Below are 20928 nucleotides of genomic sequence, written 5' to 3' on the forward strand. Positions count from 1 at the left end.
GAACTTATTGTATATTAATTGGTAGAAAAAAATCTTTTTCTGTTTCGTTTTCTGTATGTCTCTTTTGGAGACAACATGGCAGTTTGGAAGAACTTTTTGTCTTTGTTATACTAACAAATAACCTTTTGCTGCCACCCTGTGGTCATTTTATCCTTTAACAGATACATTGTTTGCCAAAAAAAATTTTTTTTTTGGTTTTTTCCCTCTCTTTGTGATTTTTTGCTGCTATTTAGTGGCCATTTAGTACCACAACAGGTTATTTAAAAATTGTTTTAATTAAACCTTTCACTTTCATCATGGATAAAATTCACCCATCATCTTTGGCACCTACATCTGCTTCCCAAAGCCTAACGCATCAATCAAAATCTGTGGATTTGGGAAAAATCTCAAAAAGACATACAAACGACACTTTTGGCAATACAAGCATCTCTAACATCTATGCAAGCATCTCTAGAGTCTATGCAAAATGCTATACAAGAATTTGCTTTGGAACAAAAGGAAAGGCTGAATAAACTGGATAAATTGGATAGTCATGGTTTGAAGATAATGAATCAACTTGCAGGTTTCTGTATTAAAATAAAACAAAATGAACAAAAGATACAAGAAGTGAAAAAGAAGGTTGAAGATTTTGATGAGAAAATTGAAAAGATGGATCAAGAGAGGCATCAACTAACACAAACAAATAAGTCATTATGGGATTCAGTTGCCATATTTGAGAGATTTCAGAATACACCAGAAGCAAAAAATGAAAACCTAAGTGGTTTAATAAACATTATGCTAGCAGATACTCCTGCTATGGAAAAGAAAGAGACTGCTAAAAGGCCTGACCTGGTTTATAGAGTCAACTTAAGCTATGTTAGAAGTCATAAATTTCCAAGGGAGAATGGATAATTCTAAGGGAATTTTATATCTTGAAGGGCATGATTTACAAACGGGATGGCATGCTTATATGTGGTAAGGGTATTGACATTTCTTGGTGGCATAAAGTTCAAATATGATCGAGATATGTGAAGATTATAGAATATATGATCTTATAAAGGAATTAGCAACATTTGATTAAATGAGTTCAAAATTGGATGAAAGAATGATTAAAGGATTGTATAACTTCCTTTTGGGCATAAAAATGAAAGATGAATGAGTTAAGGAAACTATAATAATATAGGCAGAAAATGTTGGATATAACATTGAGTTACAGAAACGGCAAAAGCTGTGGGAAGGAAATATTAAGGTAATCTGAGCAACTTCATATAAAGAAAACCTATATAAATGTTTTATAGTTAGATAGATAGACGTAAATATCTTATAGATAGTTCTTATCGCGAAAAAGATTAGCAAAAATGTTCTCAAATATGTCAAATAGATGTTGGAAAGGTATACACAAATTTAAACCTGAAAACTTTTCTCTTTTTTCTATTAGATGTTATTCTTAAGGATTTTGATAAATAGGCTATATATTTGATCTTACATGTAATTACTGTGGCAAGGGTTCTGTTTGCTCATTACGGGAGGAGTGAAGAGCCACGCACTGAAGAGTTGATCTTAAAAAGGATTTTGGACTGCATGGAAAGGGACAGATTGACCTTGTCTCTGAAGGAGCAGGAGGACGCATATCTCTACCAAACTTGGAACTCTTTTTATTATCAGTTAGAGAAACGGGACAATTTGAATATGGCTACTGACTGTTAAAATGAGGAAGATGTCAGCCCAGTATATCCAATGTCTTAAATAACTGTTGTTTTAAAAGTTAGATTGTAGAGAAAATAACAAAAAATTATTTAAAAAAATAAAGAATATTCATTATCATACTACAGTAATTCTCGAAAAATAATCTGTCTCCATCCTATTCAGCTGAAGACTACTTACGAATATAAGCTCAAGAAACCTGGTTTTAAAGCCCTACTTAGCAAATGAAGCTTATGGGATAATTTAGGGAAGGATATATGCGACGGGACGGCATACAAATACTATAAATAAATAAATAAATAAATAAATAAATAAACAAATAAATAAATAAATGATGAATAAAGTAAGGGTCTTGGCACCATTCCCTAAGATGGCTGTGAATCTATTAGGACCTTGGATCAAGTTTGTGCTAGTCTTTCTGAGGGGTGAATGCTGACAGGGAGCAGGGCTCTGCTTTGACTCCCAACTCCCTCCTTGACATCATCTGGTCCCATCCATAACCATTTTGATTTACTCAGTGCATGATGAAACAGACTCAGCTGACACTTGCAGTAAGCTGATTTGCTAACTTTGTTCTGCTCTGTCATGGATCAGGGTGCCAAAAGCTCTTCCTCAGAGGATTCTGATCCTTTGCGCTCAGAACAATAGGCTTCTAAATTCACAATTCAGAGAGGAATTGCTTACAGAAAAGCATCTCAAGGTTTCCATCTCCTCAGGACCTAGATCTACCATGTGTTCCCAGGGATTTGTTTCTACATCTAGAAAGGCTTGCCCAGCTGTTCTCAGACTTTGAGGACTTCAGTCATGAAGACAACAGTGTGCTGCAGCCACCTCTGCATCATTGCTGCCAGATGCTAATAAGACTGGGACCCTTCAACAGAAAAATCCTTAATCATTGAGGAGGTAGGGCTAATCAGCCTAAAGGAAGTCATACACCTATGCAAAGCCCAATTACATTCTGCAGCTTGTTAAAGCAACCTTTAGAGAAGCTTGTCTGGCTTTCAGTCCTGACACTGCCTCAAGCTCTATAGTGGTGTCCTGTTCCCCGTCCTGCTTCTCCTGGAAACCTGACTTCCCCAAAACCTTGCTGAAAACCCAATCCATAGTGGAACCCAATAACCAAGACCTCATTAGCAAACAACCAAGCCCTTCCCATATCAGAGGCAGAGCAATCATCATCCTGATAGTTATGATGAGCAGCATGTGAAGCTGTTTCCTTCAGTCAGTGATTGGAGATAACAGGAGAGTCTCTTCTGTGCTATTCCCTTTCCCAGTTGGAAGGCTAAGTAGCACTGGAAAGGGGCTTTCCACTGTTATCTCCAGGTGATGCTGTCCTCTGAAGAGGAGTGGCACTCAAGGAAACCCACACTAATTTTTCTGTTCACTGAACATGGAAATTCCCCCAGGGAGTCCTCCAGAAGATTGAAGTTGGAGGCTTCTCCAGAGGCCAGTGAATATTTTCCTTTCCTGCACTATGAAGAAACAAATACTTATTCCTAAAAGGCTAGGTTACAACACTTTAAAGTTAATTCTTCCAATCACACCTGTGCTTTCCACTGCTGCTGCTGTCTCTTTTTTAATTACCAGAGAAAATTTATTTAAGGGGAAAAGATGAGTAGACGCATCATGTCTTTCACTACCAGTGCTGGGAGCAGTCCATTCGTAAGAGCACCAGATGTGGAGGAAGGGTTTTTTTATTATTTATATTTGGAGAGTACATGTGTGTTGCACTTTCCTCTATCTCTGGGAAGAAACTGTAAAATCATAACAATAACCCATCAAAGGATTACCAAACAGTTAAATGTTTAAAAACAAGAAAAATATATAAAGTATTTTAACTAAAGCATCATCCAGATGGTAAGCACATAACATGATGGTACTCCAACTACACGTCTAAAATATTCACCAGAATTCACTTACAGAAGCATAAAAGGAAGGTCCATCAGTGCACCTCCTCAGGGATCTCCTTCCAGAATTTCAACAGACTTCCTCTAGGAGCTACTCCTAGCCATCAGTCTTTAAAGCTCCTCCCCTGACATTACTATCAGCACAAATCCAGATTTGCAAGATTCCAACACCTTTTCTGTGCACCAGCAATTGGCACCCCAGGTGGTACCTGGTAAGCTCAAACTCATTCACCCATACTAAAGAACATTTCCAGTGATATTCTAACACTTGATCTTAAAGCTGAATGAATGGATGTGTTGTGCATTACAAGGCAGACATTCACCTCCAGCCTGACCTAGAGAACTAAGCCTGCTTTCTGCTGCTCACATGGTAACTTCTCCCAGACTATGGCAGTTCAATCATTAATGAGCCCATTGCATTCTATTGCCACAGGCAACACATTTTAAATGCTTTTATTCCTCCCTTTGTTTATAGTCTGTATTCTTAGAAACAGGCATTGTTATCACTGGAACATTATGTACACATGCTGAAATTTAGAAATACAGGAGTATAACAATATTTAAAAACCTGTGTAGATACAAAGTTGAGATTTAGGGGCATAACAAATGGGTGCAGAACAAAAACACAGCCAAGCTCTTGAGCTGTTGTTGTAAATTTTATTAAGGCTTGCACAGGAGAATGTTCTGCTCTAAAATGTTCATGCAATAAAAATAGGAAACTATGAATGAATGTGAGCTACTGGCATCACATCTGCAACATTTTTTCTGAACTGAAAGCTTTTAGGTTCAAATGTGCTTATTCATAGTTTGCAATAAAAAGCAAATCAACTGTCTATTCCTGAATTCGATATTTCAGCACAAGCGGCATTTCCCATTCAATTCAGGTCATATTGTTTGAGAAGTAGCTAAAAAATGAAAAATGCATGTGACCTGCTTATGATTGCACCATACTTAACTATTACATTGCACAAGCCTAAAGTGTTACCAGCTAAAATGAGAAACATACCTTTCTCCGGTGAGATGGCACAATGAAAAAGGTTTCAATATTATGCTTCTTTAAGAAACTGTTCCTTTCATGGCCATGCCCTGGTTCTACCTCATAGTCACCATTCAGGCACTCTAAGGTGGTCTTTGTTATATGCACTTTCCTAGAGATGGGGTGAGGGATAAAAAAAAGAGAGAAAAAGCGATTAGCGGCACAGTGCATAGCACTCAACAATTACCTTGCCACTGGCATGCTTTTAAAAAAATCTGGTGACATTTCCAGAATATAAAGAAGTATGGGGGTCCATTACTCATCCAAATTGTCCTCTAAACTCACATCTTTCAGCTGTGAAAAATCTTTCAGAAGATCCAACCAAAGATCTCCCATTGACTCATCCAGTTTGGCCCTGGGGTAAAACCGATAAAACTTTTAGTGTATGTCCCTTGCTTTATTCATTTATTTTGTATGGCCAAGCAGAATACAGCACTGTTGCATAAAAATTCACAAACTAATATATAATGTGTGTAAAATGCAAAACAGTAAGACAATAAATTAACTTAAAAACATCCAATACAAACAATGGGTAAGATTATAGATAAAATTAGATTATGTATGAGCAGTTACTAGAGTGGTTAGACCCATGGCCAGATATCAAGATCATTTAACCACTGGCCAGCAGTACCCTCAAGATGATGTAACTCTTGCAAGGTACCAGGAAACTTGTTAGGGGAGCATTCCATCGTGATGTGATACAGAGTTGTGGAACACTCCTGCAGTCTCAGCTAGGGTTATCAACCAGCCCCCATTTATGTTTCCATTACATTTATGTATTGGCATCCACCATGTTTGGTTCAAATCTGGTTAAGTGCTGTCCAGTTTTTCCTTGGGAGATCAAAGCCATAAGGGCATTGTGCTAGATCAAACTCTAAATTAAACAGATCTGAACTTGAAATTGCCTACTCCTGGCATCAAGCTATCTCAGTATCAAAGCCTTTTCTAACTAATTGTTCTCCAAGTTTCCACTGTGGATTCCAAGATCCAAGTCTGAATATTTGATTGCAAGCAGTCCTCATATAAAGGTAATAAGCAATTTGTCTCACATTTCTGTCACTCCCTTTTTAAAGCTAATTGTCTTCTAAGATGTCAGGGTGGTATGTTCATACTGGTAGCCATTTGAAAGGTGTCACTTTAGTGGTTCCTGATATTAACAGCAGGGGGTTGGACTCGATGGCCTTCATGGCCCCTTCCAACTCTACTATTCTATGATTCTAATCTCACAGTGTGGTTAAGTCGTATGTGCACTGTTTAACCAAACAGGGCTGCAGTACTCAGCCACCAAATACACCAAAGGAAGGGCTGATACCCTAAGGCAGTGATGGTGAACCTTTTAGAGACTGAGTGCCCGAACTCAGAACCCACTTATCACAAAGTGCCAACACTGCAATAAAACTTGAATTTGCTGACCACCAGCACAAGGGGGCAACGTTCCACTAACCACCAGCTATTGGCTGGCCCTGAAAAAGGTATCTGAGTGTATTTTCTACCTTTCCTTCCTTTTGCTAAAATCACAACAGGTTGTGCAGACTCAAACCAGCGACCTTTCAATCAACCAGCCCAGCAGCACAGCAGTTTAAACTACTGCACTATCTGCTTCCTGCTAAAATCACAGTCCATGCAAATCACTGGCACCTCACTGGCCATGCGAAAGCTCGAAAGCTTGTTGTCTGGCGCCCTTAATCTTTCCATATATGCGCATGGCTACTGGGGTGATCGTGTGCTGACAGAGAGGGCTCTGCATGCCCCTTTGGGCATGCATGCCATAGGTTTGCCATCACTGTCTTAAGGGCTGTGGCACTTGCTCCCCAGTTAGTGCCAGAGAGTTTATGTAAAATATTATTTCTGGTTTTTATTTTATCCAAAGTTTTCCTTAGGTGTTCCCTATTGTTTAAGGACTGATCAGGTCACTCCTAAATACTTAGGATTATGACTGAGCTTCAACAGCTGGTTCCTAAATTACACTTTTGGTGTATAGTTGGCTTGTCTGTTATTCAGGTGGAAGCAAGCAAAGTAGACTAGCCTCCTTGTGGTGCACTCCAGGCAACATGACTTGTCACAGCTAAAGAGTCTACACATGGGCCTCACAAGGATCTCCCAGTAAGAGGAAGCAGCATGGATATTTCCCTTGCTAAGCTACAAAGATGTAACAGAATACTGATTGAGTGGCTATAATTTTAAAGTAATAAAGCCATTACAACTAGAATGTACACTAATGCAAAAAAGGAAGGTGGAAACAAACAAACAAATAGCCTGTTGTCTTGAGACTTACCCAGGCAATCCTCCAGCCTCCATTACATTAGCAAGAGTCACATCATTTGACCAAACATCATACTGCCATTTGCGAAGACCCAGAACACCACAAAGCACTCTTCCTGTGTGCAGGCCAACCCGCATATTGAGATCTACTTCAGTGGCTTCAGCTACAGATCTGGAATATATAGAGACAGAATGTTTTCTATTAGAAGAGAATATATTTGTTTCAGTATTCTATCTCCCCACACCCAGAAAAATACTGAGGCCAAAACAGCTAACTCTCCCAGCCACTTCCAGGTCCTTTAATAGAAATTAACATGTGGGGCTTTTAAATGAAAGATGAAAATGTGTGTTAGCTTTTAATCTTTTTATTCTAAGTAGAGAGATACATAGATAATCCAAAGCAAACTTACCTTTAATATTAAAAAGCAAACATTTTAATATATATCTAAGATTGGGCAATGAGCCCCTCCTGAGTGAGCCATCCTCCAAGGAGGTAAAGAGGATGGCAAATAGAAGAGGGCCTTCTCAGTGGTTGCACCCCATTTATGGAACAGCCTTTGAAAGCTATTTGCCTGGTGCCATCGCTAAATTTTTTTCTGCACCAGGTGAAAATGATCCTATTCTCCAGATATGTTAATAACTGATTTTAAAAATGTGATTTTAATTATGTAATGTTAATAGTACTGTTTTAATCTATTTATATCTGATCCCTCAGTGGCATTTTGTTGATTGTTAAATGTTTTTATCAGATGTTGCTTTTACTGTACTGAGAATTTACAAATATTATAGATATACAAAAGGGTACAAGACAAGGATGCCCGCTATCACCACTGTTGTTTATATTGATCTTAGAAGTGTTAAACAGAAATATCAGGGACAATATGGACATTAAAGGTACTAGAATCAGAGATGAAAGCTATAAATGGCAAGCATTCACAGATGACCTAGTTTTCATAACTGAGGAACCCTTAGTAACAATGCCTAAACTCCTACGAAGGATTGAAGAGTATGGAGAGGTTACTGGGATGAAAATAGAGACAAGACGAAAATGTTAGTAAAAAATCTCACACAGGAGCAGAGAAAAACTCTGGTGGAACAAGTGGACTTTCAGATTGTTAAAAAGGGTAAATATTTAGAAATTTATCTTACAGCTAAGTGTACCACTCTGAAAGAAGACAATTATGATAAACTATTTAAGGAAATTAAGAGTGATTTGGAAAAATTGGTTAATTTGCAATTATCCTTGCTGGGAAGAATAGCACTAGCTAAAATGAATATATTATCAAAGCTTTTGTTTCTATTCCAAATGATTCCCATAAAAATTGATAGAAAATTTTTTGATGATTTAAATTTTCAAATTTCAAGATTTATATGGAGAAAGAAGAAACCAAGGATTAAACTAAAAATACTTCAGGAGGCTAAAGAGAATGGGGGCTTTGGTCTCCCTGATTGGATGCTGATTGGATGCTTATCAAGCTTCTGTTTTAAAGTGGCTAAAAGAATGGATAACCTTAAGAAATAAGAGCATCTTGTATCTTGACGGGCATGACTTGCAAATGGGTTGGCATGCTTATATGTGGTATGAAAAGGCTAAGGTACATGGCTCTTTTTTCAGTCATTAAATTAGGAAATCATTAATGTCGGTGTGGGAAAAGTTAAAGACAAAATTGTATAATAAATTACCAAGATGGTTTTCACCTATGGAAGCTCTTGTATATCCAAATGCATTGAACTTTGAAATGATTGTAAGATATGATGACATTTTGGATAATGATGGAGGACTGAAATTGAATCAAGAAATACAAGAACAAGGATCTAATATTTCTTGGTAGCATAAGGTGCAGATACAATCGAAATATCCTAAAGACTATAGAATGTGGGGCTTTTATAAAGATTTAACAGCATTTGATCAGGTGATGCTTAAATCAGATAAGAAAAGGATTAAAAGACTATATAATTTCTTACTAGATAGGAGAATGGAAGATAAACAGGTTAAGGAAACTATGATAATATGGGCACAAAACTTTGGATATAATATTGAATTAGAAAAATGGCAAAAGCTGTGGGAAAGAAATATTAAGGTAACATTAGCAACTTCATATAAAGAAAACTTGTATAAAATGTTTTAGAGATGGTATTTGTCACCAAATAGACTAGCCAAGATGTTTTCAAATATGTCAAATGGATGTTGGAAATATAAACATAAATTGGATACCTTCTATCATATGTGGTGGACTTGTGATAATGCGAAAAAGTATTGGATTAAAATACATAAATGGCTTGAGGAAATGTTACAAAAATCCTTAGCTTTTAAACCTGAAGTTTTCTTATTAAGCATTATACCTGTTGATATTAGTAAACAAGAAATGTACTTGATCTTACATGTAATTACTGTGGCGAGGATTGCATTTGCCCAACACTGGAAAAGTGAAGAACCACCCACCGATGAACTGATCCTAAAAAAGATCTTGGACTGGGCAGAAATGGACAGATTGACTTTGTCATTAAAGGAGAAAGAAGATATTGATTTCTATCAAACTTGGGACTCTTTTTATTATTGGCTAGAGAAACGGGACTTCATATAGATTCAAATATGTTTTTAAGTTATCATAAATAGAAAAAATGTGGGGGCTGACCCAGCAGGTCTGATGTTTCTGATGAATGATGTTGTTTTTAGTTTTTCTTTGTATTAGGGTTATTTTGAATAAAACTTATTATAAAAAAAGATGTTGCTTTTACTGTACTTTTATAATCTGCTGAGAGGGTTCTCAGACTAATTTAATGCAGAATATAAATTGAATAAATAAATTTTAAAAAGGAACATAAGGAAAGCAGTACTAGATTAAATTAAAGGCCTATTTAGTCCTTCATTCTAATTACCAATGGTCAACCAGATGCCTGTGGGAAACCTACAAGCAGGCATGAACTCAACAGCACCCTCCCATTTATTGACCCTAACAACTGGTTTATTGAGAAGCATCCTGCCTCCAGTACTGGAGTTAAGATGTAGCCTTCATGAATAGTACGTGGTGATTCCTTCATTTGGAATCCAGCAATTCCATGCAAAGTGGCCTCTCTCTAATGTGAGTAAAAAAGCAAGAAAGGGAATGTTGAAGAGTGCTATATTGCCCAATACAATTGATGATATAATTCTACTGTTATTTAGGAGCACAGGGACTGTGAGAAATGAAATGTTACTGTTACTGTTACTGTTACTAAGTGTTAAGGGTGAAAAACAGGAATAGAACAAGACCACTGAAGTCTCTTAAGGCCAAAAAGCCTGAGAATCAAAACATGTAAATGGTTGTTCTAAGAGTAATAATGTTTCTTACATCAAAAGTCCCAAAAAATACCAGAAGGGGTAAAATTGGGGGACAGTGGTAAAACTGTAACCTTCAGTGGAGGAGAGCAGACAATGGATTACTTTACAACTGGCAATAATAAGCCTGGAGAAAGGCCTGTTCTCATTATCTCATCCTCCCCACAAGATTTAAGAAACATTTTGGCGTCAAGAAGAATTCTCAAGGCCAAGCTGTCCTGCTGAAGTTTTAGAAGAAACTGTGCAAGCTTAATAGGTTTATGAATAGTAAATGACCCACCTCTCATAGGTAATAGACTCATTAGCATGAACATGGGTTGTATGTGCATGGGGGGCGGTCATACCAAGGGGTAGTATGATGAAGGCGGACGGAGAAGAATGTGCCCTCTGAGTAGCCCAGCCAATGGGAGAAAAGGGGTAGGGTCTGCGGCCGGGAAAAGGTGATAAAAGTGAATGTTTTGTGTGTGAATGGCGCGCTACCTGTGAGGTGGGTGCCTGCTCTTGCAAGAATGAATTAAACTTCTCTGCTCGTTACATTGCCTCCCCATATCGTCACTGCTTGGATTCTATTGGATATATTTTTTTATATCTCACAGGGACTGTATTCAGGAGCACAGGCAAACTAGAGGCATGCAGAAATTACACAAGCAGACGTTTCATAAATTTAAGCTCAATCCAGTTTCTGCAGGCTTAGCTAGACAAGTTCAGAGACTGTACAGTTTTGCTTCTAAGTCTCAACTGTGCCCCATTCCAAAAGATGTGAGCCATCATTTCTCTGCACCTTACCCTCTGTTCCGTGGTCTTCAGCAGCTACAAAACAGGTTAGGCAAGGGGAACAAGACCTTTGAGAGGGAGGCTAGATAATGCACACCACTCACCATATTGAAGGACCCTTAGCAACTGACACCCACTGACAGACCTCCTAGATAACAGGCCCAGAGAATGCTGCAAAGATACATCATGTAGTTCTGCAGCAGATACTACCAGTTCTGGAAGAGGCCTAAAATCAGTCATTGGGGGCTTTTGCATAGTTTTGCCTGAGCTGTGACTAGTAAATTGGACAAAATCCAGGAAAATGCATTGGATTTCTATGCAAATTCTGCAGTTTCTCTGTTGTTTTCTTAAATGTATTATTGTCCTTGATTTTCTAGGCTTAATGTCACTTGAGAGTAGCCTTGCTGGAAGCTACTTCCCTAAATCCCTCCTACATTCCTGCTTTGTTGAAGCTTTACAAAGGCCTGGAAATACCTGCCCATGATGAGTTCTTGCGTTTCTCCCCAGCAGACCACCCCCACTAACTAGGCCAAAATTACACACACTAGCGCCTGTCAATTTTAGTGATGGACTAGTTTCTTTGCCAGCATTACTGAATGGCTAGACAATTGCTGTTGAGCAGGTACAGAGCCAGGTTCTGCAGAGGGAGACAGTTTCCCTATTGTTGTTCAGTCGCAAAGTCATGCCTGATTCTTTGTGACCCCAAGAACAACATTCCTCCAGGTTCTCCTATCCAGAGTCTACCCAACCCCACACCCACCTCCCCAGTGACACCATTGAGCCACCTCAACCTCTGCAGCCCCCTTCTCCTTTTGCATTCAATCCTTCCCAGCAGCAGGGTCTCTTCTAGTGAGTCTTCCCTTCACATTAGGCAGCCAAAGTATTTGAGCTTCCACTTCAGTATCTGTCCTTCTAAAGAATAGTCAGGGTTGATTTCCTTTAGGATTGACTGATTTGATTCCTTTGCAGTCCAAGGGACTCTCAGAAGTCTTCTCCAACACTGCAATTCAAAAGCGTCAATTCTTTAGCACTCAAGTTTCCCTATTACCAGATTAATTCACCCATCATCTGTTGTTCCTGAAGAACTTTCATGGCAATCAAGTTCTGAGTTGTCTCAAATACATATGTCCCTTACAAAGTAGGTTAGCAATATGGTATGGATAAGCATGATGAATTGAATTGGGGGCGAGAATCCATCAGATTCCCTGGGGTCTGGGTCCCTTTGCAGCAGCCCTGAATCTGAGTTCCTGGCAAGCACAACTGTTTGCAGGGAGCTTGTCAGGAATTGAGCCCCCTGTGCTGTGCAAGCAGCACCCCTCTCCTCTTCCCACCAACAGTAACAGGTGGGGGGGGGGGAAGGCAAGTTGCTTACCTGTAACTGTCATTCTTTGAGTGGTCATCTGTGCATTCACACATATGGGTGCTGTGCCTGCGCAGTGCCTATATTTGGGAAGATTTTCTCAGTATTAAGAGTTTTGGCAGGAACTCTGCCTCCCCTCCTCTCCCAGAGAAATACACGGAGTTCCTGCCACTTTGCCAGTCCAGCTGAAGACCGACAGTCCGCTCCCCAGCCAGTGTTGACAACTTAGAAGGAAGTAAGTCAGCCTGATTTGTTTTACCAACATTGACAGAGGGCCAGCGGGTGGGTTATGTGATTGCACAGATGACCACTCGAAAGGCAGGTTGCAGGTAAGCAACCTGCCTTTCTTCATCATGGTCTCTGTAAATCACACATATGGGTGACTAACAAGCTTGCCCCTACCTAGGTGGTGGGAAGGTATCGTTATTAGAGGTCAGCAGAGAGGACAGGGCTCATGTAGCAGCTTTGCATAGGTCATGCAGAGGTATGCCAGCATGTAGTGCTGTCAAAGTTGAGATGGCTCTAGTCGAATGTCCTTTTGGGGTTAGTGGCAATCTGTTGGTGAGTTGGTATGCAAGCTTAATAGTTTTGACCATCCACTTGGACAATCACTGAGGTTCTATCGGAACCCCTCTGCCATTTATTTATTTGGGATATTTCTAATCCGTCCAATCACTGTGCGTCTCTGGACAGCTTACAAAACAGGTCAGAGTCATGGTTGGAGTATTTAACGAAGAGCTGTTTGGTCTTATGGAACATTACTGTTTGCAATAGAAAAAGGCAAGTGCTGTGTGCATGTCTAGTGTGTGAAGAGATCTCTCAATTGGTGTGGAAGGTGCAGGGAAAGAGGCTGATAAAACAATATCTTGGTTCAGATGCAATGTCGTGGCTACCTTCAGCAGGGAGGAAGGATCCATGTGTAGGACCTTTTCCTTATGAAAATTCAGGTATGGTGCATCTATTCAAAGAGCACATAGCTCACTTGCTCTCCTAGCTGATGTGATGGCCACCAGAAAGGATATTTTTTCCATGAGAGTAGTTTTAAATCTGTGAATGAGATTGGCTTGGGCAGTGGTTTGGACAGGGCTTGAAGGACAATGAAGAGACTCCATGTCAGGACGATCAACTGGATCAGAGGATTTAAATTCTGTAGCCCTAGTAAGAAGTAGCATGTTAACTGGTGGGAAAAGGTGGATGATCCCTCAATTTATCCTCTGTGGTATGAAATGACAGCACGGTATACCTTAATATATGTTGGCTTTAATTCTGCCTGATGTAAGTTAAAGAGGAACTGAAAGATATTTTGAATTGTGACAGTGAACACCACAAAGTTGTGGTTAGCACCATAGATTTCGAACCTTTTCCATTTAGATATGTACAATTGTCTTGTATTTGGAAGGAGAGCTGACTGAAAAATGAAGTGGATTTCAGGATCCAAAAGAGATGCTGAGGAGGTCAATATATTAGCCAGGCTGTCAGTTTCAGTGTGTGATCAGGATGCAGAATCGTCCTGAGAAAATAGGTCAGGTATCTCTGGAAGGTGCCGATATGTCTCTTGAGACATTTGCAGGAGAGTCAGAAACCAGGCCTGTTGAGGTCACCATAGACTTACTAAAATACACGTGGTTCTGTCCTGTCTCAGTTTCATAGTCCTTGTTATGAGTGGAATCAGCGGGAACTCATAAGAAAGCATTTTTCCAAGGGATCATATATGTGTCTCCCAGCGAGTCCTTCCCAATTTCAGCCCTAGAGCAATAGCAGCTGCAAGCTTTGTTCAGATATGTGGTGAACAAGTTGACTGTGGGTGTTTCCCAGCAGCTGAATAGCTGGATGCGTATGTCCTGTTTCAGTTCCCAATCGTGTGTAGGACTGATGTGTGGTTCAGTGAGTCTGCCTCAGTATTCTGGGTACAAGCAACATGAACTGCTTGCAGATGGATCTTGTGATTGATGCACCAGTTCCAAAGATGCATCAACAGATAAGCTAGCAAGGCTGATTTCATTCCTGCCTGTTTGTTGATGCAGAAAACAGTGGACGTATTGTCCGTCACTACCTGGATGTACTGGCCCACTATCAGGTTTTGAAATGATCAAAGAGCCTAGAACACCACCAAAAGCTCCAAATAGTTTATATGCCTCATTAGTTTAGCCCTTGCCATGTTCTCTGAGTTTGGTATGACGCACAGTGGGCTCCCCATCCAAGTTGAGACACATCGGTATGCAGTGTCTTCTTCAGATTTGACAGTCGAAATGGCATGCTGTGGTCCAAGTAGGTATCAGTCAACCACCAGTAGAGCATTTTCAGTACACAGCAAGGGATCTTGACTCATTGGTATGGAGTGTCCTGTTCAGGGCAGTGAATCTGATTAAACCACAGTTGCAGTGGTCACATCCTTACCCTTGCATGTTGAACCACCGATACCTAGGGTCTGTTGGATTGTCTGAACCGAAACCGTTGGGATGGATTGTAGTCTCAGGACTGAATTCTTTAGGTTCTGCTTGTGATCTGTTGGGAGCTACACTTTTGCATCCAGAGACTGTAAGCGAGCCCCTATGTAGGTCATTATCTGTGCAGGGACAAGCGATGATTTCTTGTCATTTATGCACAGTCCCAACTGATTCAATAAGGTACATGTTATGGAACCTGAGTCCAATAATCCATCTCTAGATGAAGACACTAACAGCCAATCATCCAAGTATGGATAAACTTGTACTCCTTATAACCTTAGATGCGCTCAAGCTGGTGCCATGCATTTTGTAAACATTTTCAGTGCCATTGAAAGCCCAAATGGGATCACCTTGAATTCGAATGCTTCTGTACCGACTTGGAATTGGAGGAAATGTCTGTAAGTAGGCATTTATACGAAAATAAGCATCCTGCAAATCCAGCGATGCAAACCAGTCCTCTTTTTGCAATAGTGGTAGAATATTCTGCAATGATGCCATTCTAAACTCTGCCTTTATTTATCTGTTCACGCAGGTCTAGGATGGGGTGATGACCTCCATCTTTTTTCGGTACAGAGAAGTATTTCAAATAGAAACTGTGCTCTCGGATTGGTCAATTGGATTGCTCCTTTTCATAACAGCATTTTGATCTCTTGAAGGACTACTGGAGAAGGTGCCGTTCTTTGAACTATTCTAATAGGAGGCAGGGTTTCAAACTTGATCTGGTATCCATGATTTAACTGGACAGGACCTACCGATCAGATGTGATGGATTCCCAGATGGGGAAATGGTGACGTAATCAATCCCCAAGAGGGAATGGGAGAGACAGAAAAGAAGACACAAGAGGACTACTCTGCACAGTCCATCAGCATTGACATTTTTCATTATCAAGTCTCTTTTTAGGAGGCTGATACTGATGGGCATCAGAACTTACGGATTTGCTGCTGTGTAGGTTCCTAAGACATGTGTCAAGCCATGAGCCTTGCCTTGTGGATGGAATCTAGTCTCTCAGTGGTCTTTGAGTGGAAGAGGCCGGTTCCAGTGAAGGGCATATTCTCAATATGGGCCCGAGTGTCCTGGAGCAAATTTGCAGCTCACAGCCATACGAGGCAATGGAGAGCAACCGCACCAACAAGGGCTCGCGAGTCAGTCAACAAGACCCCATTGTTGTTGCTAGTTGTTTTGATAGTTGCATGGCCACAGCAATGAAGACTTTTTCCAGTTCTCTCTGCTGTTCCAGTGGAAAAACAAGGGATTCCATCTTTTGCCACAGGAAAAAATTGATAGCATCACATCATGGCCTCGTAATTTGAAATGCGTAGACCAAGTCCCATAGAGGAGTACATGTGGTGAGACAACATTTCAATTTGTCCACCTTCCTGGTCAGTAAGCGCAGAATGCTCTCTATTTTGGCGACCTTGAGTCATTTCGATCACCACAGAGTTGAGGATGATGTAAGAGCATGTCCTGTTCCCTGACTCTGTACATATTCTCAAGCTGTCGAGTTACATAGAAACGGAGTGAGTCAGAAGAAGTCCACTCACGACATGCACACCATGTGCATGCCTAACTTATCCTATCCCTTTTTTTAAGTTTTATTAAAATTTTAAACTAATACTAAAAAACATCAAACATCACATACATCGGATTTACTGGGTCAACCCCCTACTACATATTTTTTAACATTCTATAGTCAAATTCAAATCAGTTAATAATAATTTGAAAACATCTCTAGTCCCGTTTCTCCAGTCAGTTATAGAAAGAATCCCGTTTGATAGAAGTCAGTGTCCTCTTTCTCCTTCAATGATAAAGTCAATCTATCCATTTCTGCGCAGTCCAAGATCTTTCTTACAATCAATCCATCAGTGGGTAGCTCCTCACTTTTCCAATATTGAGCAAATGCAATCCTCGCCGCTGTGATTAGGTATAACATCAAATACATTTCCTGTCTGTTAGTGTCTTCCGGTATGATGCCTAACAAGAAAACTTCAGGTTTAAAAGCAAAGGGTTTTTGCAATATTTCTTCCATCCATCTATGTATTTTAATCCAATACTTTTAGCATTATCACAAGTCCACCACATATGATAAAAAGTACCCACTTTATGTTTACATTTCCAACATCTATTTGACATATTTGGAAACATCTTAGCTAATCCACTTGGTGACAAATACCATCTATAGAACATTTTATATAAATTTTCTTTATACGAAGTTGCTAATATTACCTTAATATTTCTTTCCCATAGTTTTTGCCACTTTTCTAGTTCAACATTAAATCTGAAATTTTGTGCCCATGTTATCATAATTTCCTTAAACTGTTCCCCTTCCATTTTCCTGTCAAGTAAAAAATCATATAGTCTTTTAAAAATTTTCTCATCTGTTTTAAGCATCACTTGATCAAACTCTGTTAGGTCTTTGTGAAACCCCCATGCTTTACAATCTTTAGCATATCTCGATTGCATCTGCACCTTATACCACCAGGAAATATTAAGTCCCTGTTCTTGTATTTCTTGAACCAGTATCAGGCCACCGTCCTTATCCAAAAGATCATCATAACTTTTTCAAAGTTCAATACATTTGGACATACAAAAGCTTCCATAAGTGAAAGCCATCTTGGTAGTTTATTATACAGTTTTAACTTTAGTTTTTCCCACACTGGCATTAATGATCTTGTAATAAAATGACTCAGAAAAGACCCATGTGACTTAGCTTTCTCGTACCACATATAAGCATGCCAACCCATCTGCAAGTCATGTCCTTCAAGATTCAAAATTCTCTTATTTCGCAAAGTTATTCATTCTTTTAGCCATGTTAACACAGATGCTTGATAATACATCATCCAATTGGGATGACCAAAACCTCCATTCCTTTTAGCTTCCTGAAGCATTTTTAATTTAATTCTTGGTTTCTTTTTTCTCCTGATAAATCTCAAAATTTAAAAATTTAGGTCATCAAAGAATTTTTTTATCAATTTTTACGGGAATCATTTGGAACAAAAACAAAAGTTTAGGTAATATATTCATTTTAACAAGTTCTATTCTTCCCATCAAAGATAATTGTAAATTGGCCCATTTTTCCAAATCACCTTTAATATCCTTCAATAATTTATCATAATTATCTTCTTTCAGAGAAGTACATTTGGCTGTAAGATAGATTCCCAAATATTTAACCTTTTTAACAATCTGCAAATCTACTTGTACCTGGAGTCTTTCTTTTTGGTCTAGTGTAAAGTTTTTAACTAACAGTTTCATTTTTTCTCTATTTATTTTCATTCCCGTAACCTCACCATATTCTTCAATCCGTTGTAAAAGTCTAGGCATTGTTACAAAAGGTTCCTCCATTATGAAGACCAAATCATCAGCAAATGCTTGCAATTTATAACTTTCATCCCTAATTCTAGTGCCTTTGATGTCCTCGTCATCCCTAACACTTTTACTCAGTACCTCTAAAATCAAAATAAACAACAGAGGTGACAACGGACATCCTTGTCTTGTGCCCTTTTGGATCTCTATAGGGTTTGAAAGTTCTCCATTAATTAAGATCCTGGCCGACTGTTTTTGATAAATACTTGATATTGCATTCATAAATTTTTCCCCAAACTCCATTTGAATCATCTGTTGCTTCATAAATTGCCAACTGACATTATCAAAGGCTTTTTGGGCGTCCATAAACAGTAAAGCCATTGGTTTTTCGGTATGTATCTCATAATATTCTAAAATATCCAAGGTAGTTCTCAAGTTATTCTTCATTTGTCTTTTTCACAAAAAGCCATTTTGGTCTGGATGAATAAAGTCTATTAGGAACTTCTTTAGTCTTTCTGCCAGTACAGAGGCAAAAATTTTATAATCCACATTTAATAATGATATAGGTCTGTAGTTTTGAATCTGTGTTACATCCATATCTTCTTTCGGTATTAATGTGATGTTTGCCTCAGTCCAAGTAGTTGGTATTGTAGCATTTAACAATTCTTCATTGCATATATCTTTTAAAAATGTAGCAAAAATTGCTTCAAAGGATTTGTAAAACTCAGCTGGCAGTCCATCCGGGCCAGGAGTTTTGTCATTCTTCTGTCGCTTAATTGCTTCTATTACTTCCATGATTGTTACTTCTTGATTCAGTAGTTTTTGATATTTTTCTGGTAGTTTTGGTAATTCTCCCTTTCAAATGTATTCTTTAACTATCTTGATTGAAATCTCCTCCTTCTGATATAACTTTGTAAAAAAGTCTTCCGCTATTTTCTTAATTTGTGCACCCTGTATATGTAATCGTCCTTCTCCGTCTTTCAGTTTCACAATCAATCTCTTCTCTTTTTCTTTCTTAACTTCATATGATAACCATCTCCCTGGTTTATTAGCATTTTTGAAGAAGTTCTGTTTGGTCAACTTCATTTATTTAGTAAGTTCATTGTGTCCAAGAGGTTTAACTTGTGCTTTAAAATATTCAATTGAGACTTAAGACTTTCTTTTGATGGGTCTTCCTGCAGCTCTTGTTCCTGTTTCATCAACTCCTCTACTATCACTGCTCGCTCTTGTTTTTTCTTTTTATTTATTTGTGCTGAGTATGTTATTATCACACCCCTGGCATAGGCTTTAGCTGTATCCCAGACATTCTGTAAAGAAGTTTCTTCTGGTTTGTTTATTTGAAAGAATACTTGCATTTCTTTATCTTTTCTGTAAATTTTTTATCTTTTAGCAACACTTTATGTAGACTCCATCTGGGCGTCCTTACAGTTCCTTTTAGTGATAAAAATACTGGGCTATGATCTGCCCAGACATTTGCCTCTATTTCAGCTTCTATCAAATCTGGTACTAAGTCTGGAGTTATCCAAACCATGTCAATTCTAGACCACAACCTATGCCTATTTGAATAATAAGAGTATTTGGCAGAAGATGGGTTTTTGTGCCTCCAAGCACCTATCAATCTAAATTCTTCAATCATGTTAGAACAAGACTTTGGGAGTATCCTCCTATCCTTTTTCCCTTTACTAACAGTCCATTTCCTTATCCACAATTGCATTAAAATCTCCCATTACACACACAGTCTGGAAATCCACTTGTAGACGTAACGTGTAATTTTTGGTTAAAAGTTTCCTGATGATCGTTTGGCGCATATATTGCCACTACAAGTACTTTTTTAAGTTTAATTGTAATTTCAACCATCAGGATCCTACCATCATCGTCAGCAAGAATAAATTAAGGGTCCAGTTTTTCCTTAACATACAGTGCTAAACCTCTTTTCTTTTGAGAAGTAGAAGATACAAACAATTTTCCCAGCTTTAGGCATTCCAAAAGCTTAACACTTTGTTTCTTAATATGTGTTTCTTGTAAACAAATTATATCTAACTTTCATTTTTGAAGTTGAGCAAAAACCCTTTTCTTAGAAGGTCCATTCAGTCCATTAACATTTAAGGAGAAGAACTCAATTCTCCCTTCTCTTTTTGCAGCCATAATTAAGAAAAAATATATAAATATATATGTATATATATACATATATATGTCTACTTATTTTTTGCCTTACAGTTCTACCCTTTCTCTTCTCCTTTGGATCCAAAATTTGTACTTCTTGCTGTGAATCGACATTTGCTATTTCTCCTTCCTCAGAGTGGTACTCTAGTATTTCCATTGCTTCAGTACTTTTTTCTTCTTCTTTTGAGACACCAGATTCTTCCTCTTCAAGTATAGCTCTAAATTTTTCATAGAACTCTTGTGCTTTGAGAATTGAATCTAATCTATATCTTACAGAGTTCCAAGTGAAAAATATTCCTTCTGGTGTTAGCCACTTGAAAATAATCTCTTTCTTAATCAGTTTCATAGTAAGAAATAATTATTTCTTTCGCCCTTCTCTAACCCTCCATGGTATTTGTTTCAGAACCTTCACCTCTTGATGATCATCTCTCTTTAACAGTTTCTCACGTGTAGCCCTCAGAACATTGTCTCTTATAGACCTTAGAGCAAATCTGACATGGACTTCCCTCGGGAGTTTATTTCTTCTGGTGTAGCTTAAGTTAACCCTGTATATCAGGTTGATCCCCAAATTCATGGCCTCATTCTCAACTCCTAAGAGGTCTGCCAGCATGCCAGTCACCAATTCCCGCAAATTCTCATTCTTCTCCTCTGCTATATTTTGGAATCTTAAATAATAG

General features: G+C 38.6%; 1 protein-coding gene across 8 annotated transcripts in view; it reads right to left on the minus strand.

Moving 5' to 3' along the window:
• Positions 1–20928, minus strand: part of ADCY1 (adenylate cyclase 1) — a 280351-nt gene that overhangs the window by 93984 nt on the left and 165439 nt on the right. For all 8 annotated transcript variants that reach the window (XR_006416963.1, XR_006416966.1, XR_006416967.1 and 5 more), the window contains exons 6-7: positions 6902–7060; positions 4597–4738 (exon numbers count right to left, since the gene is read on the minus strand). Coding sequence is in view for 4 of the 8 variants with exons in the window: in XM_044453723.1 (XP_044309658.1) it covers positions 4597–4738; positions 6902–7060 (301 nt within the window). In the remaining 4 variants the exon portion in view is untranslated. The remainder of the gene's footprint in view (positions 1–4596; positions 4739–6901; positions 7061–20928) is intronic.

Source organism: Varanus komodoensis, unplaced genomic scaffold (assembly GCF_004798865.1).
Source record: "Varanus komodoensis strain SLA01 unplaced genomic scaffold, ASM479886v1 scaffold10, whole genome shotgun sequence".
In the NCBI taxonomy this organism is placed as follows: domain Eukaryota; kingdom Metazoa; phylum Chordata; class Lepidosauria; order Squamata; family Varanidae; genus Varanus; species Varanus komodoensis.